Below are 22,027 nucleotides of genomic sequence, written 5' to 3' on the forward strand. Positions count from 1 at the left end.
GTAGCGTATCGGCGCAGTAGAGCGTACCATCGTGCCCGCGAAAAAAATAATTGTCCTGTGCGCTGTAGATCCCGAATCTACATTAGTTAGAGGAGGAGGGCGGCGCCAAGAGCAAAGGTGGCAGCGAGGAGCCCAGCCGACCCAAACGATGGAGACGCGCTGCTCTTGGTGACGTCGGCCTTGCTCGTGCCGTCAGAGGAGCTGGAGGTCGCGTTCTCGGGCTGGGGAGGAGGCGGGGGAGGAGGGGTCGTGTCGTTGCCGATAATGCCCACCTGGTAAGCGCGGGTCGAGGCACCGTCGAGGGCCCACGTAAGACCGCCGAAGACGTGGTACATGAAGGTGTCGGTCTGCCAAACTGGGCGTCAGAATTTCTGTCTGCGCACAAGGCGACGTCGGCCTCGGCCGAAGCGTCGACTTACCCTCATTGGTGTGGCCAAGCGAGGTGAAGAACGAGCGGCCATGCTTGGGTGCGCCCTGAAGGGTGTAGTTGTACTGAGGCTCCTCGATGTACCAAGCTGTGCGTCAGCTGCTGCGGCCAAATACCAAGTACACAACGACTCCAACGGAAACTTACCAATAGGGTGGGGTGTGCCAGCGATGTCCGGCTGGTCAGGGCTATCATTAGGGTCTTTGCAGTTAGCGGGAGGAAACATCCATGGGGCGCCACCGCTCCGATTCGTCCACACTCACTGTTGAGCTTGCTCTTGTCAACAGTGACGAGGACGGTTGCACCCATCTCGCGGGGGTCAGACTGGAAGAAGTAGACCTCCTCCGAGTACGACCATTGGTCGGGCATGTCGGCCGTGGCGGGGTGGTCCTTTGTGAGGGGGGAAAAGGTCTGAAAATAGTCAGTTTCAGGCACAACCTGTAGATCGGATACAAGGCATCCGAGCCACGGCAAAGACTCACGGCAACCTGCTGCTCGGGGTGGTAGTCGAAGAGAGCTGTAAGGTGTGAGCGGTTCGTCCCGAGACATATTGTGCGCGACCACGATGAGGTTACTCACCACCAACGGCAGCCTTGTACGCGGTCATGTTCTGGAGTGTGCCACACGCGAGGTGGACACCCGAATAGACGCCACCAGACTGGAGCCACTTGGTGAAGACTCCCTGCTGGTCGCCGTCGAGAACTGGATGTCAGTGGCTTACTCTCACACTCGGTGTGTGTGTATGCTATACACAGCTTGATGGATGACGTACTGTTCTCCGAGGTAGAGACGAAGAGGACACCGTCATACTTGGTCATGTTGGCGTCCGAGAAGAGGGTCGCGTCCCTTGGTGTGAGCGTGGGGTCTCGAGGCGTGTGAAATCGTCAAGACGTGAGACAGGATGCCAAGAGCATGGCGTTGCGCGGCGGGTGTCTCGCTTGGATCACTCACTCGGAAAAGTCAAAGAGGATGTTGTAGTCTGGCCCATACTTGCGGAGCTGCTCGATGGCAGTGGGAATCGAGTCGTGACGGAAGCCTTCGGTCTTGGTGAAGACGAGGACACGAGGGGAGACGGGTGCCGAGGCGGGGTTGGGCTTGGCGAACGCGACGGTGGCCGCGAGTGCCGTGGTGAGGAGGGCGCCGATGGAGAACATGGCGGGCCGGGGTTGGGAGGGGGGGAGACTTTATTGAGGAGATTGGGGATTTAGGGATGAGCGCGCGGTGGGCTGTGCTCAGCGAGCAAAGGTAGAGGTTGGTACAGGCAAAGAATGAAGAATGAAGAGTGTCGGTTGACAGAAGAAGGGGGAAGAGGAAGAGGAAGAGGAAAGTGTTAAGTTGTGAAGAGGGAGAAGATCAAGTTGATGTAAGGCTGGGGTATAGAACGAGTACAGGGTTCATTAAGTATGTATGAGACCAAGGGGGACTAGCGGGACAGGGAGAATGAGGAAACCGCCAAGAGGACAGCCAAACCAACCCAGGTCTCGGCGCGCGTCTGGGGAGTGGGAAGTGGGGAAGCCCAGAAGTAGACTGCAGACTGTAATTTGGTCCAAACTGGGAACAGAGTAGTTGAAGAGAGTGGTGATGAAATGGCGCAAGCCAAGAGGCAGGCAAAGGAGGTCACACACCACTAGAGGCGTATGGAGGCGTTTTACAGTCCATGGGATGGGATCAAGGGGGTACAAGGGGCAAGGAGCCGGAGGAGCCGAGGCAGGCACCAAAGTCGAATCCTCATCACGAGGCTGTAGGCTGTAAGCTGTGCCAGCAATTCAAAGGGACAAGTTGTTTGTTACGTGTAAGCTCCAAATGTAGGTTGGACAGACTTGTTACTTGTTCGCTTCAACGTTGGTTTGCGTTACAGTATTCCTATTTTAAACGGCATTGGAGGAGAGAGGAAAAAGAGTTGGGAAGAGTTGTCAACAAACATCAACACCCCTGACCTTAACCCAGGTACAACTCGTCACCCTAAAAACAGACTGCCACAAGACCCGACGCGTCCCAGGGTTTCTCTCAGGGCTCCAGGTGTATCCCGTCTCTTTGTGCCTTGTCGCGTGCCCAGGCACCTGGGGTCAATCAGGTTTGAGCGCTCCTACATGCCTCTCTAGTCTCCCTATTATCCCTGGCTATTAACGGGTTATTGCGGAATCAAGCTTACCCTCGTTTACTCCTTTTTTTACACCTCTTGACTCTTCCTATTTCACTGCAGCTCTGCAGGTCATGAAACAAATGCGTCCCGTTAGGATAAAATTATTTCAATGATATGCGGGGACCCCAATGACCAAGGTCTATCCACCAAACACAGCCGAGCAGGATGCTATGCTACAGGGACCAACAGTGCGTTGGTTCCAGACGAGCCGTTTACCAGTAGCCCTATGGCGTATAGGTACATGGAACGTATTTCGCTTCCACCTGGATCAGCACTCATCAGTTCAACACAAGACACAGCTCAAGACGATCATGCGTCAGATGCCCACTAGACTTTGACGAGAATAGAAAAGGCGTGAGAATAGAACAGCCTGCCATCTTGATGGTCGAAATAGTCCTGGGCAAGCATACTGGCATGTTGTGTCAAGGCGCAGCGCCACCTCGTCAAGTTGTCTGGCGCCGACAAGCCGCCACACCAACTGCTGTTGACAAGCCGCCACACTAACTGCTGTTGACAAGCCGCCACACCAACTGCTGCTGACAAGCCGCCACACCAACTTGCGCTGACAAGCCGCCACAGAACGCCGCGCCGAGGCACAGCCATCTCAATGCTGCCTCCGGCCGAACTAGGCTAGTGTTTCGTAGCTTGTATCTATCATATAAGCATGTTCCCACGCATCAAACCGCAAAGTGGAGCCGAAAAGGGGTTGACGAATCCCCGCTGTCGTATTGACCCGTTTGGCAAGCGGACGCGTTTTCTTTTCGGGTCCACCTCAAGCCCTGGTTCCCTCGATCGCCTTGAGCAGAGCAAGCTGTGTTCAAGAATTGCATCTATCCCATGCTCCCAAGCAGCACAGCACAACCTCTTGGCTGTAGATAGGCCAAGACTTGAGGTGCAAGGTGGGCAGCTGACCGCGAATGGCAGGATCACGCTTGTCGTGCGTCATCTCTGGTTTCTGGGGCATGCGTACCAATACGAATGTTTGTATAGGGCGTTTGCTAGGCACCAATCCCTGCATCACAAACCCCTGCCGGGTACACTGGAAACGACGGAAAATCTCTCAAACCTGAGAATCCTGAATAAACAACGCCTCCGTGCGTCTGTTTCGTGAGGATTGGATTAGAAGCGACTGGAGGACGTGCAGGGGGAATGTGGCAGATGAAGTCACAAGTCAGGTGAGTCATGTCAAGCCGAGTGCGCCGAGCAACATGCACAAACATGACCAGTGCTTGAGAATGAGTCAAGCCAAAGCCCAGGCAGGGCGGTTCCCGAAACACAACTGGGGATGAGATACTCTGCACAAGGTTCGAGCCAGACAGGGATGAACTGGGTCGACGGGCTCATGAAACTAGACGCGTCTTCCCGGGAGCTTAAGTCGTGCTGTACTCTGGTACTGACCCCAACTTGGCAAGCTCCAAGCTCCGTACATCACGGAGCTATTGGCGTGGTTGACGAGTTGCAGCCTTGGCAGGAGTGTTGACCTTGCCGACCTGTTGACTTGGCCTTGGCATGACGCAACAGCGCTTGAGTGTACCTTGGCTGACGCATCCAGTGTACCTTGGCAAGACGCGTCTACTTGGCAATGTTTTGTACAGTATGATTGAACGCAGCGCGTCAACTCGGGCGACAAGACAGTCGCCCTCGCGTAAGATTGGACACGCAATTCCCCAAGCTTGATTGGAGACGCAATTCCCCAAGCTTCACTGGGACTTGGGAACCACAATATCTCTGGACCTCCTAAAGGCCCAAAGGCAAGTACGATTACCAAGAGGCCAAGACAAAGCAATGTCTCGAGCGCCAGCCAGGATGTGGGTGTCGACCTCACCTGGACTAAAAATCCACACGACGCAACAGACATGGTGCGAGTGTACTTGTGCAGCGTCGAGTAATGGCAGCGCTATTACTGGTGGTTACGAAGTCTTGTCGGACTTGACACCCAGCCAACTGGCCTTTGTCGTGAAATCTCGTGAGATAATAATTGAACCAATACAAGCCGGCCAGTTCCAGATAGCCAACTGTCGAAATTGGGCCCAGAGCAACGAAAATGTAGTGCTGATGGTGAGCTTGGGTTGTGTCAGGCCGGCCTCTGCCATTGACAACATTGTCATTCATCTTGTCTATCCGACGTTTGGTTGAGGTTGCCATCTTGACAGCTTGCCACTTGACAGCTTGCCACTTGACAGCTGGCCATGACAGGCTAATCCACAGACTGGGCCACGCTGACTGGCATTCGTCGCACCCTGTGGCTTACTGCCTTATGAGCACCCAGCACCCGGCATCTAGCACCCGGCACCCAGCACCCAGCCACAGTCGCGCGGTCTAGCATCTTAGCTGGCTGATAGCTGCGATTCAGGGAAGACAGCTCAACTCGTATATGCAAGGCCTGGGCATGGAAGGCAGCTGGGAGCTGGGAAGCTTGCCTCTGTCTAACCATATTGTACACAACTTTCAGCAGGGCACATAGCTGACAAGTGCGGGCCCATTGCATGACTTGATGAAGCGAGTGGAGGGTGGAGGTGGAGGGTGCGTTGCATGACTATGTTTCGAGTCCATCGGCCCCATCGGCCTTCAACTGCTCATGTTGTCTGCGACGAGCTGATCGCCACATGGCAAGGAACATGTGGTCACGTGGTCTGATTCAATGGATCAATCACGTGACTCTTCTTGATCTGATCGACATGTCCATTCGATTCGGTTGATCCAACCTACCGCCTAGTTGTAAACGGCAAAACACCATCCCCCGTCGCCACTCGCCTCGGAATACATAAACCCTCCCCATCCATCACATTCCCACCATCCTCAAACGACTCAACTAGCTCCGGCACCCACTCTCCACATCTTCAACCCAACCACCTAACAACAAACAACAATGTCCGGTCGCGGAAAGGGCGGAAAGGGTCTCGGCAAGGGCGGTGCCAAGCGTCACCGCAAGGTGTTGCGCGACAACATCCAGTGAGTTTGCTACTTGTTAAGAAACCCAGCTGACAACAGGGGTATCACCAAGCCCGCCATCCGCCGTCTCGCCCGCCGTGGCGGTGTCAAGCGTATCTCGGGCCTCATCTACGAGGAGACGCGCGGCGTCCTCAAGATCTTCCTCGAGAACGTCATCCGCGACTCGGTCACTTACACCGAGCACGCAAAGCGCAAGACGGTCACGTCGCTTGATGTCGTCTACGCGCTCAAGCGCCAGGGCCGCACGCTCTACGGTTTCGGCGCGTAAGCGACCGCCAGTACAACACAGCTGGAGCACATTTCGAACGCCATAGAGCACCTTTGGGGGGACAGAGTCGGCAGAGTTTCGCTTTTAGATCAATACTTTGGAGTGGCAGTTGGGCCGATGCAACGCCGCTTGTGTTTCATTTTGGAGGTGGTGGGGGTGGTTGGGTGATTTGATGACGGCAGGTCTGGGGCGGTGTATGAATTTGCCACCTTGTACGTTGGGGCGAAAGCGCTTCTCTGCACTGCTATGCAGGTGAAGGTCTGGAGGCTGAGTCACACCATGCACAGCCGCAGATTTCATCTGGAAAGTACGTCTGCCACACCACCATCCAGCATCTTCTGCCACTACACGGCGCCCGCCGATCCGGATCCGAATCCATCTCGATCAATGCAGATGCATAACAATATGATACAGTGAGATAGACAGATAGTATAGACATTGGCATGTGCAATTACTCGTCCTCGTCCTCCTCCTCCTCGGTCGGGAAGAACTCGTCAGCGCATACTGCACGGAATGCACGCGCGGCCTCACGCGCCTCATAGTCCAGGCCCTCAGTTAGGGTGTGCGTTCCCACGTACGGGCGGAGGACGACCAGTGGGGATGGAGCCGGGTCATTGGCCTTGGACATGGAATGGGACTGGGACTCGGCGCCCTCTCCCTCTGTCTCCGGCTCCGGCTCAGGTCGGTGCTGGAGATACGCGGCCACGAAGACGACGTCGTCCGCAATACGCTCGAGGTACGGCTCGAGGAGCGCCTTCGGGTCCGAATCCGAATGCGAGACTGCGGAGAGATACACGATCCACTGGTTGCGGGGACACGAGCCTGTGCCCTCGCCCATAACCAGTGCGCGGACGAGCGGTCCATCAGAGGGAGGAAAGACAACAACGGCCGTGTCGTCGTCCACCCCGTCCTCGCCACAAGATTTGAGGACGGGCGGCTGACAAGTAGTGATAGCGATGAGGTGAGCACTTGTACGCACGACCCGCGGCTTGTCCTTCTCGAGGAAGCCGGGTGGTGCGACGAGGTGCGTCGCGCTAATGGGGGTGGGATGCGCACCAATGCGCAAGCTCACGCCTTTGTCCACGACAATGTCAGACGGTGCGCCCTCAGAGCCGAGGATGTACGTCCCACCAAAGACGGCGCATGCGCTGATGTCAGCGTTGCCCAACCCTTGGTGGCAAAAATCAAATGACACTCACCGGCAGAAGCCTTGGGCGACCTCGCCCGCCCCGCCGTACTGGCCCACCAGGAAGGGACTGGGGCCATACCGCCCCATGGAGCGGAAGTATCGCCTCGCCCTGCAGAGGGCCGGGAGGGCTGGCTCGCCCTCGTCGGCAAAAGCCAAGGCGTACGCTATTGCCTGGACGAGCTTGTCGCCTAGCCCAAACGCCGATTTTAGAAAGGCCAGGATCGGATCCGCCTCCTTGCCGACGAGGAGGGGGTCGTCCTCAAACTCGCCGGCAGCGAACATGAGTGCCTTCATGAGCTTGCGCTTCTCGGGGAGGGATATGCTCTTGTCCTTGAACACGTCCTCTTTGGATCCGGGGACTCGCTCGAATCCTGATCTAGAGGCCATGTGGACGCCATTGAGGAGCTTGAACTCGACGTACTTGGACACGTCCGATGTGATGAGCGTGTCGATGAGCTCGCCGCGGGACGGCATGAGGGACGGGAAGAGGGAGAGCGAATACCGCCTCCTGTCGGCTTCGAGGGCGGGGGTTAGAGGTGTCGCGCTTGCATGTGAGTAGGTGATGCGCTGCGAGGCGACATATGTCGATGGCGATGGCGAAGACGACGAGGACGAGTCGGCACGCTGGTCGGCCCACGCCACCAGTTCATCGAGGGTCAGGCTGGCCTGCTCGCCGCCATAGTAGTCGTTCGGGTCGAGATGCAGAACAGAGTGGCCTGCTTTGGCGAGGGCACTGTGGGCAAGATGGACGGATTTGGCAGAGCGGGCGAGTTGAGTTTGAGTAGAGTTGGGTGGGCAGATGGCAGATAAGCACGTGACGGGTGAGAATGGCGGAGATGGATCGATCGAGATGACGAGATGTCGAGATGTCGAGATGTGAGCGTGATTCGCATGTATGCATGATGAGTTGCGACTCACGCGGCTACGATGCTCTGTGCGAGGCCAGTGCCGAGGACGACGACGTCAAAGGCGTCCGAGTCGAGGGTCATGTCGTATGGTATGGTGTGATGATGGGAGCTAGGCGTTATCTGATGCAAGCGATAGCGATGGTGTAAGCCGGGAGAGCCATCGAGTCAAGTGTCATTAAGGGAATTGGAACTGGTTCATGTTGATGGCCCGGGTAATAGTGGAGGAATGGAAACAGTGCGGTGCCACGAATAACTTAATTATTACTACCTTTTGTGTCTCGAGTCGAACAAGAGTGTTTTGTGTTGAGTTGGAAGAGGCAAGGAAGGAAGGTGGAGTGGCCGGAGTGGGCCGCGTGGAAGGGGAATCAGAGCCAGATCGTCACTCTCATCCCTTTGTCAATTTCCTCTGCTCTCCCGCCTTTACCATTCAAGTCACCCACTCCTTCAGCCTCTCCAGCCCCTCACCCCCTCGCTATCGACTCCAACTCTCACCAATATATAAGTCTCCAGTCCACTCATCTGGCCATCGCAAGCAACCATGGCAACGTCTCTCGCAGTTCCAATCGCGTACATCACCGTACTCGTCACTTCACTCGCAATCTTTTCGCGAGTGTACCGCCGTCGACGGGCTGGTGAGTAATACACTAAATCCCTCACCCTCCTGTATCAGTACTAATCGTCTAGCCGAGAAGACGTCGTTCGAGCCATGGTTCCCCGCCCACCCAGCCCGCGACATATACATTACCCTGCTGGGTGCCGAGCCGCCCGTGCCAGAGAGCATGCTCAAGAGTGCGCTCCTGGTTCGTGCGACGGCCGATGTCAAGCGCATCTGGCGGATCAAGGAGGACCAAGCTGCGCTGCAAGGCCTTCATCAACGCGGTCTTGTTGGCGACGATACCATGGCTCGCTTTGCCGCTGCTGAGAAAGAGCTCGAGGCCGAGATTGTCGACGTCGTTAGCGAGGCCAATACGTTCCGGCAGGGATGGGGTAGCATCATCTTTGCGACGGCTAGCGAGATGGCGAACGCTGAGCGTACGCGCGACACGGTCATCAACATTGGCAAGGCCAAGGCTGAACAAGGTGAGTGAACGAGCTTGAGGGGGAACGAGAGAGCGTGAGCGAGACGGGCGGCGAGGCGTGGGTCGGTGGTGGGTTGCTGTGCGACACGAGCATGAGCACGAACCCAACACCACCTTGCTTGCTGGCAGTGTGACGTGATGATAAGCTTTCACCCAAAACCAAGCTAACCACCAGAGAAACGCCTCCAGCTGCGCGCCAAGCTCCTCGGCCTCCCCATCCACCAGGCCGACCTCTCGGACCCCGCGACCGCCATTAAGACGGGCTCGCCGTCTCCCACCCAGACTCCCACTCCCACTCCCACGCCCGCCGCAGTCGTCGCGGGTCCCACGAAGCGCAAGGGCAAGAAGAAGTAGCACTGTAGCGTACCCGATACCCATCCATCATTCACCACCATGCATGACCTGTACCCATCCCCATCCCCATCCCCATCCCCATCCCCATCCCCATCCCGTCCCCGTTCTTCCCCCCGTTTTGATAGTAGGTAGCAAATGTACTGGTACGTTTGGGGCTGGGGCGGACGGACGTGAGCGTTAGTGCGAGCTAGCGCATATAGCGCATAGTAAGCCCTGCCAGAGCCAAGACCATGCGTACCATGGCTTTAGGATAATTAGTGACTGGTGCGAAGATGAGCTGCCACGCGCCACACACCCCGGCCATGCGGACCCGGCCGGATCTTCCGTCATCCCTCATCCCTCATCCCTCATTTCTCATTTCTCATTTCTCGACATCAACACTCTTGATCAATGTCTGCACAGATCCATGTTGGTTCGGATGCATGGGACATGAGGATCCTGCGTGATTATGCATTCTCATCTTGTCTTGTTTCAATTCCAACAGTGCTGCGGTCGGCACTTGCCATCACACGCGCCTACGGTAGTCACTAGTGCCACCATCGCACAGATGAGGACTGTGCCGTGATGTGTGATGGGTGACAATGGCCACTGTGACCATTTTGCTGGAGCGAGTCCATCCTTGTTGTAGTGGACACAGCGGTAGACTCGGGGCAGACGCCGCACTCCAACTAGGCCTACGTCAGTGTCTCATCCGGCCGCCAGTGGTCGCCGGCTTGGATCGCTTGGGACGGTGACTTGGAAAGCCGGATAGAGGCGCTGGCGTATTGACAATTGTGGGGCCCAATTAGACCCAATTCCCGGATCCGACAATGCCGACTCGCCAGTGCCAAATGAGGGCTGTGTCAGTCAGTTCGCTAACAACTCAACTCTAGTTACCTGCAGCACACAATGATTAGCCGCGGTCCCAAGCTTGCAGCGACTATGGCACAGCTCCAGTCGACTATCCCCGTGGTCATTCGTGCACACATCTCATCGACCCAATTGACCATTGTCCAGCACCCAACCGAGCTGGGCCCCCGCCCGCCCGCGCCCGCCCGTTAGACAGGAATCATCGCTTCGGTACAAACAGCTACCTCCCACCGCTACCTCCCAGGCCACACCGTATCTACATCCAGGCGGGGGTATGAAGCCGACTGGTGGCGCGTCTCGTCCCGTGTCATTGCTACACAGTTCGAGGTCAGAGGCGGCAGGAGGACGACAAGAGAACGGTATACGTGAGATGCTGTGGGAATGGGACTCGAGGCTGCAATGCAATCGATTACCGCATGACAATGCCCTTCTCGACGTTCGACTTGTTGGGCCGCTTGTCAAGGTGGTCCAGCCCAATTGCGTCGTCAGGCGACCACGTGTGCGCGAACAGAATGTCGTCTGGCGTCAGGTTGGGACGCTTGCAGCAGTCGCAACCACACTCACTCTCCTCAATCACCGATGGCTGCGAGTACGGCTGAGTTGGAGCAAGCATGATCTTGTACTTGGCAAACTCCTTGTCCGACACGCCGACACGCTCCTGTATCCGCTTCTTGGTCTCCGAGAATGGCTCGCCCGCGCGCACCACAAAGCGGCAAGGTACACCGTGCGTCTTGCTCAGGTCGCGCGAGTAGTGGAACAGGTTCACAATCTTGGTATTGTCGCCCGCGTTGAGCTCCTCGAGAGGGATCTCCTCGGCGTACAGCTCGGTCGGCTCGGGCAGGTTGCCAATCATCTCGCTGCCAGTGTATTCGCGCTGCGCACGCCCGTTGCTCGAGATGTCGAACACACGGATCTTGCCCGACCCACCAGGCTGCAGCTTAACGGTACGCAGCAGGTTTTCGACGACGTGATCGAACGTGTTGGTCTTCGGCAATAAGAACGTGGGCGCGGCCTCCTCCTTGTTGTATCGCCCCATCCAGTACAGCGTGAGCGACTTCTTCGTTTCGAGCTCGATGATCGAGATGTCGAGCAGCTCGTAGTAGAGCACGACTTTGGGCTGGGGGCTGTAGTAGCTGGTCTGGGTGATGTCCGCCACGCTCTGGTTCAAGGAGCGCTTGACAATGGCCTTGGGGTGGCCATTCGTGGGGTTTGAAGACGTGAAGCGCAGCTTGAGCGGGTCGTGCTTGAGGTAGTCGCCGACCCGCGTAGCCATCACCTCGTACGTCATCTTCTTGCTCAAAATGAGCTCAAAGTCAGGCTGGTTGCTGGGCGCGTCCTCATACCGCGGGTGGAACTTGACGCGCACGCGGTTCTGCAGGAAGTCATAAAACTGGGGAACGCTCGAGTAGAGCGACTGAGCCTCCAGGTCGTCGATCTCCTTCTGAGTCTTCTCGACCTGGAACGTAATGACGTCGCCGTCCTGGATCTCGTTCTGCAAGAACGTCTTGGTGACCTTCATCGACTCGATCATGCCCGCCTTGATCTCCTCGTACAGCTTGATAGGCGTCGAGGAAGGCCATCCCATTCTCTCCTGGATGATGTTGAAGAGCACAGACGCCTTGTCATTCTTGTCGACAAAGACCTTGCCCTGGCCAAACAGGTTCTGCTTCGAACAGTCAAACCACTTGAGGAAGATCATGATGGGCTGGCTGTGCGGGTTGGCGTGCTGCGCCGCAAACTTGGCGTGGTCGGGGTTGTAGTCGAGGTACAATCTCAAGTCATTGGAACGCACAGCCATGTTGTTGCGGATAAAGTCCATCGCTGAGGTCAGTTGGGACAGATCAACAGGCCTAGACTCACTCTGCGGGTGGTCGCTCTCCTGAATGGGGACGTCTGGCCGGATGGTCTGGTTCCGGCGATTCACCAGCACCCAGAGGCGGAAATCGCGTTCCGCGATCTTAAAGTGCGTAGCGATGCGCTGCTTGAACTTGGCGTACGTCTCGTCCTTGAGGACACGGAACGTCGGCAGCTCGGTGGCGGGCATGTTCTTGTCGTCAAACGACGCCAAGTCGAAGCCCTCGTGCCGGCTGAATATGTCATCTGTGATGATATTGGCAGTCAAGTAGAGGTGCTGCTCGTCCTTTTCGCGCTTCTTGGCCTCCATCTGCTCACGCTCGAGATCGAGACGCTCCTTCAGGTGGCGAGGCGTGTCATCCTCGGTGAAAGGCGCCAATACGGTGCCAAGCTCGGTCTCACGGATGTACACCAGCATGTAGGCATTGGTGAACTTCTTCAACGTGCGGGCTTGTGTGCGCTGAGGCGCCGGCATCATGCCGTTGACAAGGTCGCCGCCGTAGTTGTCCTCAAGGACCTCCTTGTCCGTAACAGGGGTGACGCGGTCGTCGTCGAATTTGAACCAGCGGCCATCGGCCTCTGGCTTGATGAGCGCAAAGTAGTGCCCGCCGTGAAGGTCTCCAGAGTGCACAAGGACGCCGTGGAGCTTGTACACGTGGGAGACGGAGCGGTCGGCCGACTCATCGAGGAACTCTGCCAAGTCGATCTCGAAGGGGAACTCGTGGCGATCGTTGATCTTCGCGAGGGCGTCCTTCTCAACGTCGTACTCGAAGCGGCGGAGCTGGAGGTGCAGCACAGGAGGGAACGACTTGAAGATGACACCCTTCTTGGCGTCCTGCAGGCCGTAACCTTCAGCCATGTACTTATTGTCGCCGTCAAGCGTCTCTACCGACACGTAGTCCTTGAACGAATCGCGGAGGTTCTTGATGCCCTTGATGGTAAGCTGGACATCTGCAAGTTAGCTGGGCTGGGGATCGTCGAGTGCGTAACACACCGTAGAAGTCTTCTGTGACACTCGACTCGTAGTCGACGTTCATGCACTTGATGTAGTTCTTCATCTGGCCCTTGAAGAGCTTGGGAATCGCGCCCTCTGCCGGCGTACCCTTCATCTTCTCCTCGAGCCTGTCCTGGAGAATGCGGCTGAACTCCTGCACGTCATGCTGCATGAACGAGTCGAGCGACTTCCAGCCAAACGACTTTGTGAGCTCGGTCGTGCTGACCGGCTGGTTCGAGGTCTGTAAGTGGTAGAAGACGCGCTGGAGCGCAAGTGATAAGTTTTCAGAAGGGATGTCCTTCTTCTCCGTGGGTATTTGATAGACGGCCTTGCGGAAGTAGTTTGTGCAGTAGAGCGACTGGAGGAGCGAGTTCATGTAGCACGTCGCGCCCTGGTTCCGCAGTCCGACGTGACCAGTCTCCTTCTTCGAGTCATAACTGCAACGTTAGCGTCCGTGGATCACGGTAGTACTCACTTGACAAAGTTGTGCCAAAGTACGCCTGTTGGGTCCTTCAAGACGCGAACAAAGGCCGTGATCTCGACTTCATCGTTCTCAATGATAGGACGGGTGCGGCCGCTCGCAGGGTCGGGACTGTACAGCTTGCGCAACTCGGCAAAGCGAGTGAAACCCCAATCACACTCCTCAGCGACAAAGCGGTGGTGGGCATCTGCGTCGATTAGCCTTCCTTCTCTCGTAACCGCTGGTCATTACGCACGGCTAGAAATGTGAAGGGTTGGGTCATTGACATTCGAGATGGCGAGACAGAACTGAGCGCAAGCATGCCAGCCTTCAGGCGCTCCCTTGGGGTTGGCATATTCGAGGTAGACCGAGACCATGTCGTTGGGCTGGCCGTTGGCGTTGCCCTGGGGGAAGAGGAGGATGCGCCTGGTGTGAGCTACCGACCCGTCATCTGTGCACAAGCGCAACGTACCACTTGTGCCCGCCACACGAGAACTCTGGTCCCTGCTTGCGCCGATCCTGTTGACTCCACTTGTCAAGCCGCCACGTCTGGGACTGGAAGTCCTCAATCTCGAGACCGAGGTCAGGCATGGCCTTGGCAGCGAACGCCTCGGCTATGATATGTCAGTACAAAATCGGCGTGGCAAACAACAACAATAGCAAACAACGCACCATCGCGGACGTTGGACAACTCCTCGACCTCCATCGGTGCCGGGCTCTCGTCTATGATGATGTCCGCCACCTCATTGCTGTTGGTGTTCTGGAGCTGTTGAGTCAAGTATCAGTGACCGTTGAGAGGGGCGTGCGCATTGTCGACGGGGCCTGGGATTCACAGCCCAGGCCACAGCCTACAGCGAGGTGGTGGATGGATCGTACTTACCATGCTGAGTCACTCCCCGGGGGTATCGTGGTGATGCACAGGAAGGGGAGCAGACGCAGGCTAATCAGCCGGGATGGGTGTGTGAGAGGTGACTAGGAGATGGGGAGGAGTTGGTGAGTTGGTAGCCGGTGGTCTGTGGAGAAGGTGGTGCGGGGGTGTGGATGACAAAGGTATGGATTGGATGGCGGAGGAAGGTGGAGGAACAACGTTGAGATGGAGACGGGAGATGAGAGAGGGTGAGGGGTGAGGGGTGAGAGGGGGGATGAGGGGATGAAAGAGAGGGATAGCAGTGGATAGGATGTGAGTGACGACGAGAGATGATGAGTTGAGCGGCGTGGAATAGTCGATGTGTGTGGGAGCCTGGTTGCCTATATTGCTATATTGCCTAATGGCTATTTGGGGGAGTGGACAGGTAAACTAAACTACGTAGATTCATACCTCTTGATAGGAATAATCGTATTGATGACATCTAATGGCATTCTTTGGGTACCGAGTACGCGTCGTCGGCTCAGCTGCCCGCCCACTGTAATACTCAACCACAGCTTGCAGGGTCACTGACGCATACAGTCCGCTGAGTCCGCTCAGACAGACACTCACCACCGGCACTACGCGGTAATATTTCCCAGTGGCACTCCCAACCTCCACCCAAATTTCAAGACCATAAAAATCACCCTAGCAACCATTCTGCTTCATCACCATCCCCCATCGCAGCATCCAGTATGAACCGCTTACCTCTAGCTCAATGACCCCATCTCTTTCACCATTCCCTTCCTTCCTCTCCTCAACCCGCGGTTCTTAGATCCGTTTCCAGGAGGGCGCTAGCCCCGGCCGCCTTGCGCGTTGGTACTCTCACGAGCCGCCGTGCGCAGGGACGGACACACTGGGGTGCTCTCCGCCAGCCTCTGCTGGCGATTGGTCTCGCATGAGTCAACCCGTGGAAGAGCGCTGCCCAGGCATCCGTCGCAGTCCGTTTTGGGTTGCGACCGCCGGCGCGTCCTCCGTTTTGGGGGGCGCAGGGTGTGCTCGGGGTCTGCAGAGCGCGTGCAGGTGTGCGTGTATGTGATCTCGAGCAGACATTCTACTTGTCTCCCATTTTTTTCCCCGTGAGTGTCCATCCAGAGTCTTCATCTGTGATGAAAAACCAAGCTCTAATCGTATTCACACTGTGCTATTCTCCTCGGAGATGCGCGAACCACTTCAACGGTATCTGAACCCCCCTCGACGATCTGGTTGAATGATCGCTGACAGACAGATGCATTTCTTGATTCGAACGAGGGTGCCGTACGGTGATGAACGCAAAGGTTTTACTAATGTCTCGAACTTGGTTGCAACAACGTTGCGCCAAACCTTCCCCGCCACTGAAGACCGCTAGCTGGGCTACAACGGCCAGTGGTTTCAACGTGTGAGGGATAAACCATCGCCTTCGGGTGCCACGTCCCATGGATTTCGGCGCGGGTCTTGGCTTTGCCCGTGGTTCGTGTCGATTGAAGGGGCGCGGACAGTACACTAGATAGAGTCGGATGCATCATTGCTACAGGTATCTGTTGGTCGGGCCATGTGTCCAGTTGCTCGCTCCGTCTCGTCTGCGTGGTGTCTCATCTGCGTCTCTACAGTAGGTCCACATCTCAGCCCCTGGTCCATCCATCCCTCGTCGTCAAGTATCATCTCATGTCCCCTCGATTCCCTCGCGCTCGGTGTGATGGCAACGTGGTTCATGGCTCGGCTCACAAGGTTCCGTACACGATCAGGCGGATGATCTCGACAATCGCTGCTGTCAGATATCGTCCCATAGTGCAACTCACTACCACCAACGGCGAGAAAGAGCATAGCGCCAATGACCCACTTGGTCGCCCCCCTCCGTTGGAGCGACTTGCTCGGCCGCGTCGTCCGCTTACCGGCCTGTGCGCGGGCGGCAAAATTGGCGTTCTTGCGGCGGATATCGGCGGCGGTTGGCTGGTGTGAGCGCGGCCCAAGTTGACGGCGATCTCTGATCTCTCAACACAGAGCTGCGTAACAAGCACATCGCCGACGTACCATTCTGGCCTAATAACAGTATGGAACGAGCGTGTGAGTGAGTTTGTGGTGAGGGTGAGGGTGAGGGTGAGTATGTAGGTTGTTTCTTGTCGTTCATGACGCGACCAGGTTGACGAGGATAGCACAAGCAGCTCATGCCAACGCGACGCGCGATTTGCTTCCGCTTTGAATTGGCCGAGGAAGCAGGCCAACCCGCCCAGCCAGCGGTAATGTATATCCCCTTACTGCCAAATGGATGTAGCCACAGCTCCGCGATTGTATTGTATCTAATGCTCTCCTCTGAGCGTACGAGTTCTCAGGAGGTGAGATACCCGGTGCTCTTGGGCAGCTCTTAGAGACACTGGCGTTGTATCGGCTGACAATTTCCGCAGTCATGCTTAATTGTGCTTGCACAGATAGAGTTGCTGCCTCTGTAATAATCAGACTCTTGTGCGCTGGCAGTTTGGATCCGAGACAAGTTGACCTGTGTACGATTTACGAGTAAAGCACAAGGGCATTGCGGATGCTTTGGCGGCCAAGGTCGGACTCATTCTCCGCACTGCACTTGAGCTCTTGGGGCCATAGCTACATGAGTTTGAGTTTGCCTCTGCTCTGCTCAGCCCTTAGCCCACATCCGCAGTTGCCATGTGCATTCCAACCAGGTTATCACCCACTTGTCACCTAGGGCCTTGAGTTGGCGCGGCCCTCTACCGGCTGTCATCTGCATCTGAGCCGCACATTTTCGATCGCTGGCCATCAAGAATATACCAGTTTACCCAACGCACGAGGCTGAGGCGCAGCAGCGTGCGGTCCTTCTGTATGGCGGCTGGTCGACATCGTGGTTGATTGCCGAAACCCGGTCCCGGTTATGTCACTACGCCGGTTTCCATCCCGTGTAGGCAGTCGGCGCTGACCGCTGTCACCTAAGGTAGTTCTGGACATTAGTTTGCCGGTGCCCAGGATGCATCGTTGCTCTACTCATCACTACAGTACTGACCATGGCGAAGAAACAGCTCTCGTACGCCGAGTGCGATGCGCTCATCACGGCTCCCGGCACCGAGTTTGAGATGGTGACCGTTATGGAGAACGGGAGTCCCCAGCGTGTGTGGAAGCACGCACCCCCCGACTTCCGTACCTTTTTCGAGGAATCGATGCAGAAGTGGAGCGACCGGGTTCTGACCAACGAGCCAGTTCCCGAGCCAGCAGAGTACGATGCGCGGCAGGACGTGACGTATGGTCAGGCCCTCGATAATGCGTACAGGCTGGCTGCGTGGCTTCGCCAGCAGGGGGTCGGTAAGGGAGACCGCGTCGCTGTTAGCGGTATCAACTCGTCGGCATGGCTCACGTCTTTCGTGGCTGTCAACCTCCTCGGCGCAGTGCCCGTGTGCCTCAACTCTACTCTGTGAGTTTGTCTAGAAATCTGCTAACAATTAGCGTTAAGGATGCTCAGATCCACTGCCTGGGCCTTACCAAGCCCAAAATCGTGCTTGCCGACCAGAAGGATGCGCAGGTCCTCTCCCCCATCCGCAACGAGCTCAAGGCCGCAGGCGTCGGACCCCTCTACTCGTGGGACAACCTCGACCACCTGCCGGCCGATGCGCGGGCTGGCTTCACCTCGCTCGACTACGCCACACTCAAGGTCAACCCCCAGACACTGGCGGACGTCAAGGCCAAGAAAGGCTGTGCCGTCCAGCCCACGGACGACGCACTTATTCTCTTCACGTCTGGCACAACCAGCCTGCCCAAGGGTGTAATGATCACTCAGCGCCAGGGCATGCAACACATACACACCGCGTCGATCCCCGCTGCCCGCGCCGCCCTCCGTGCCGGCGCACCCGTCGAAATGGCACTTGGGGCCCACGCACCGCCTCCCGAACCGCTTACTGTCCTCATGCCCGTTCCAATGTTCCACGTGACGGGTCTTCTGGCCGTGACGGTACGCGTCTTCTTCGCGGGCTCCAAGCTCGTATTCCAGCGTCGCTGGAGTGTCAAGGACGCCGTCAAGCTCTGTGTCGACCACAAGGTTAACATGGTTAGCGGGTGGGTCCTCTTTCCCTTCCAAACTGACAATAGCGTGCCCTCGATCACGACCGCCATTCTCCAGAGTGGTCTCCTCCCGCCAGACTTCCACTTCGCCGCACTCTCGTACGGCGGTGCAGCACCGGCCAAGCGTCTTGCCGGCGATGTCAAGGATCGTTTCCCGGCCGCCTTCATCAACCACGGATGGGGCATGACCGAGGCTGCGGGTTTACACATCGCCATCAGTGGACAGGATTACATTGATCGTCCAGACGCCGTTGGCGTGGCAATCCCCATCGGCGGAATGCGTATCGTCGGCGAAAACAGGAAAGAGGTACCCTTCAACACGTTGGGCGTGCTGCACATCCGCGGCGGCAACCTCGCAAAGGGATACCTTGACAATCCCAAGGCCAACGCCGAGGCATACACCTCTGACGGGTGGTTCGACACTGGCGACGTGGGCATCATTGACGACGACGGTATCCTGTACCTCCGCGACCGCGCCAAGGACATGATCATCCGCGGTGGGGAGAACATTGCCTCGGCCGAGGTCGAGAATGCCGTCACTCAGGACCCGCGCGTTGCTGAGGCCGCGGCCGTCCCCGTCCCCGACCCGGTTCTCGGCGAGCTCGTCGCTGTCGGCGTGTCCCTCGCTCCGGGAGTGACTGCGACCCCCCAGAGCATCATTGATGAGGCTGACAAGCGCCTGCGTTACCCGGCAAGGCCGGTGTTTGTCGTTCTGTGGGATGGTGATCTGCCGCACAACGCCAACGGCAAGTTCCAGAAGAACGATATTAAGGAGTTGGTTCAACGCAAGTGGAAGGAGCAGGGTGGGAAGCGCATTGGCCCAGTCAAGGCGCGGTTGTAAATTTTGGATGCAGGTGTTTGCGCTCGCTGTCGAGATAGAGATAGAGACTGCCACAACTGCCACAGAGAGAGGTCCTACTCCGGATGTAACCCGGATGTATCTCGGCCCCTTCCGGCCCGGTCTGGCCGAGTCTCTCATGACGACAGTGACACAAGTTGACTGCGACTGTATATCCTAGACGCTATAGACGAGGGTATATCCCCCCAGCACCAGAACCAGCACCAGCAGCCCACTTTGCAGCATATAAAAGACACGATGCTTGTCTACGAACGCGTTGCTCTTCCTCTTCTTCTTCTTCCTCATCTGCTGCCCATCAACGCTCAAGTTTGTCCCGCTCCCGGCTACCGCACTGCTAACGCTAGCCCAACCCACCATGTCGCTTCCCCCGCCTACCCGTCTCGGTCGCTACCGCATCCTCTCGCCCACCTGCGGCCTCCGCGTGTCCCCCCTGCAGTTGGGGTGCATGTCGCTCGGTGACCGTAACAAGGCGCTCGGCGCGATCAGCAAGGAGCAGGCGTTCAAGATCCTCGACGCGTACTATGAGGGTGAGTCGCATGCAGGCGGGGCGGAGACAGAGCTGTGATTCGCACCGGCCCGATGCTGTTCGCTCCAAGCTCGATGGAACCTTGGTCGATTGCTCACGTCAGCCGGCGGCAATTTCCTCGACACAGCCAACACGTACCACGGCGGTCAGAGCGAGGAGTGGATCGGCGAGTGGCTTAAAGCTCGCGGCTGCCGCGAGGACCTGGTCATCGCGACCAAGTACACGTCCAACACGGAGAACGGGCGGATTAAGGACCACCCGATTCAGGTGAACCGGGCCGGAAACAGTGCCAAGAGCATGAAGATCGGGATTGACAACTCCCTCCGCCGCCTCGGCACCGACTACGTCGACATCTTCTACCTCCACTGGTGGGACTGGACCACGCCTGTTGCCGAGGTAATGCATGCGCTCAACCGCCTCGTTGAGAGCGGCAAGGTCCTCTACCTCGGCATCTCGGACACGCCTGCGTGGATTGTGTCCAAGGCCAACGAGTATGCCCGTGCTCATGGCCTCGCTCAGTTTGTTATTTACCAGGGCAAGTGGAACCCTGCCGCGCGGGATATGGAGCGCGACCTCCTTCCCATGGCGCGGTGTGATGGGTTGGCCATTGCGCCGTGGGGCGCCATGGGCCAGGGCCGCTTCCAGCGTAAGGCGGACCGCGGCAAGAGCTCGGAGGGGCGTAGCGCCAACCCCCTCAGCGAGCGCGAGGTCGTCGTCTCGGACGCCCTGGAGAAGGTCGCGGACGAGCTTGGTATTGCAAACCTCACCTCGATTGCGCTCGCGTACGTTATGGCCAAGTATCCTTGGACCTATCCGATTGTGGGCGGACGCAAGGTTGAGCACCTCGTCGCCAATATTGGCGCACTGGAGATTACCCTCAGCCCGGCGCAGGTGCAGGCGATCGACACTGCCCTGCCGTTCGAGTACGGCGGACCTGGTCAGGACGTGAGTGCCACGACGAATGAGCTGACCCCAGTTTGGCCTCGACCCGCGTGTGTGGGGATACCAGCAGCACTTCCAGATTGTGTCGGCCGGGCTTGTCGACTATGTGCCGTACGCCGCGCCTGTAGACATGACGGACGTGCGTGAGTCGGATGCTGCGGCCAGGGCTGCAAACCCCGTTAAGCTGGGCATGTAGGGTGGAGGATGTAGCTGTTTGGAATGAATTGGGGTGCCCGAGCCGAGCGTTCAAGGAGAGAAGCGGTCATTGTGTGAGCAATCGTGATGTGAATAGTCTATGCATTTGCCCCCCTCTGGCCTAGTGGTCCAGTTTACGACGCATCAGCACGGCTGCCGCGCGCCGCAAGTCCTCGGCCTCCTTTGGCTGTGCCATTGCGCACCCCGCCCAGCGGATCTTGGCGTTCTCATCGACGAGGTAGACGTATCCGAGAATCTTATTATCAATCCCCAGCGGTCCCGTGATCTGGCATCAGCTTTATCGCCTTTCCTAACTCACATCAATCTTGGACCACTCGCCACTCGCAAAGATATACGACCCCCACCTCTCCTGTGGAACAGTGCGTTTGAGCCCGCTAACAAAGAACGACACCAGCATAGACTTGAGCGCATTATCCTGGTGGTTGATAGACATGTATCGGAACGCCGGCTGGCCCTCCCAATCCTCTAGCACAGGAGCAACGAATGACTGTACGTGTTCCTCGCTAATCCGCGTGTTGAGGATCGACACAAGCGACACCTTGCCGCGCAGCAGGTCGGTCGTATGCACCGTCTCCCCCGTCAGAGCCTTGCCCGAGATGTCGGGGAAGTAGTTTGCCATCTTCTGTTAGTGTCTTCTCCTCTTCTCCACTCACGTCTTCCCGGATCAAAACGGGGGGACCGACCCACAACTTGCCGCCATTCGCCTTTCGCGCGAGGTTGTAATCGTGAAAGTAACCCTGACTAGCCTCCTTGATCAACAGCTTTCTCTCGGCCCGCCTCCGTTCCGTGTCCATGAGCTGTTCGCGACGGCGGGCCCAAGTAACGGGATCAGTGGTTGGCGGAAACGGGATACCAGGCGGCTTGGACAGGGGCGGAACGACATATGTCCCATCCTTGTCTTTTGGCGGTTCGAGGACGGAGTGTGCGTCGGGGGTGGGGGAGGGGGGGGGAGGGGGCTTGGACGACGTCCATCGAACCGGGGTATACGACCGCGGCGTTGGTCGGGGTAGCGCGCGCAGTGTCCTGCTCGCCATTGTGGAGATTGTGACTTTGACCTCCACCGTCTGG

General features: G+C 57.4%; 8 protein-coding genes across 8 annotated transcripts; 4 read left to right on the plus strand and 4 right to left on the minus strand.

The window, feature by feature from the left end:
* Positions 1-86: 86 nt before the first annotated feature.
* Positions 87-1,581, minus strand: CcaverHIS019_0602480 (uncharacterized protein; the record flags this gene model as incomplete). The annotated part of the gene is made up of 8 exons (XM_060602685.1): positions 87-355; positions 420-515; positions 575-628; positions 691-838; positions 910-944; positions 1,007-1,129; positions 1,200-1,273; positions 1,379-1,581. The coding sequence occupies 8 exons, from the start codon at positions 1,579-1,581 to the stop codon at positions 87-89; spliced, it is 1,002 nt and encodes a 333-aa protein (XP_060459054.1).
* A 3,858-nt stretch (positions 1,582-5,439) lies between these two features.
* HHF1 (uncharacterized protein) lies at positions 5,440-5,790 on the plus strand (the record flags this gene model as incomplete). Its single annotated transcript, XM_060602686.1, has 2 exons — positions 5,440-5,522; positions 5,562-5,790. 2 exons carry the CDS (start codon positions 5,440-5,442, stop codon positions 5,788-5,790), a joined length of 312 nt encoding a protein of 103 aa, XP_060459055.1.
* Positions 5,791-6,241: 451 nt separating this feature from the next.
* Positions 6,242-7,968, minus strand: CcaverHIS019_0602500 (uncharacterized protein; the record flags this gene model as incomplete). The annotated part of the gene is made up of 3 exons (XM_060602687.1): positions 6,242-6,938; positions 6,990-7,712; positions 7,898-7,968. 3 exons carry the CDS (start codon positions 7,966-7,968, stop codon positions 6,242-6,244), a joined length of 1,491 nt encoding a protein of 496 aa, XP_060459056.1.
* Positions 7,969-8,425: 457 nt separating this feature from the next.
* On the plus strand, positions 8,426-9,320 carry sec66 (uncharacterized protein; the record flags this gene model as incomplete). The annotated part of the gene is made up of 3 exons (XM_060602688.1): positions 8,426-8,519; positions 8,572-8,967; positions 9,142-9,320. The coding sequence occupies 3 exons, from the start codon at positions 8,426-8,428 to the stop codon at positions 9,318-9,320; spliced, it is 669 nt and encodes a 222-aa protein (XP_060459057.1).
* Positions 9,321-10,578: 1,258 nt separating this feature from the next.
* Positions 10,579-14,360, minus strand: UBP15 (uncharacterized protein; the record flags this gene model as incomplete). The annotated part of the gene is made up of 9 exons (XM_060602690.1): positions 10,579-10,688; positions 10,734-11,990; positions 12,030-12,974; positions 13,018-13,454; positions 13,493-13,685; positions 13,734-13,903; positions 13,950-14,091; positions 14,150-14,243; positions 14,358-14,360. The coding sequence occupies 9 exons, from the start codon at positions 14,358-14,360 to the stop codon at positions 10,579-10,581; spliced, it is 3,351 nt and encodes a 1,116-aa protein (XP_060459058.1).
* A 3,008-nt stretch (positions 14,361-17,368) lies between these two features.
* Positions 17,369-19,257, plus strand: CcaverHIS019_0602530 (uncharacterized protein; the record flags this gene model as incomplete). The annotated part of the gene is made up of 3 exons (XM_060602691.1): positions 17,369-17,772; positions 17,805-18,410; positions 18,444-19,257. The coding sequence occupies 3 exons, from the start codon at positions 17,369-17,371 to the stop codon at positions 19,255-19,257; spliced, it is 1,824 nt and encodes a 607-aa protein (XP_060459059.1).
* A 373-nt stretch (positions 19,258-19,630) lies between these two features.
* Positions 19,631-20,939, plus strand: CcaverHIS019_0602540 (uncharacterized protein; the record flags this gene model as incomplete). Its single annotated transcript, XM_060602692.1, has 3 exons — positions 19,631-19,802; positions 19,905-20,746; positions 20,778-20,939. The coding sequence occupies 3 exons, from the start codon at positions 19,631-19,633 to the stop codon at positions 20,937-20,939; spliced, it is 1,176 nt and encodes a 391-aa protein (XP_060459060.1).
* A 120-nt stretch (positions 20,940-21,059) lies between these two features.
* Positions 21,060-21,993, minus strand: ATP10 (uncharacterized protein; the record flags this gene model as incomplete). Its single annotated transcript, XM_060602693.1, has 3 exons — positions 21,060-21,224; positions 21,258-21,581; positions 21,613-21,993. 3 exons carry the CDS (start codon positions 21,991-21,993, stop codon positions 21,060-21,062), a joined length of 870 nt encoding a protein of 289 aa, XP_060459061.1.
* Between the last annotated feature and the right edge of the window lie 34 nt (positions 21,994-22,027).

This window comes from Cutaneotrichosporon cavernicola (genome assembly GCF_030864355.1).
Source record: "Cutaneotrichosporon cavernicola HIS019 DNA, chromosome: 6".
NCBI classification, from domain to species: Eukaryota; Fungi; Basidiomycota; class Tremellomycetes; order Trichosporonales; family Trichosporonaceae; genus Cutaneotrichosporon; species Cutaneotrichosporon cavernicola.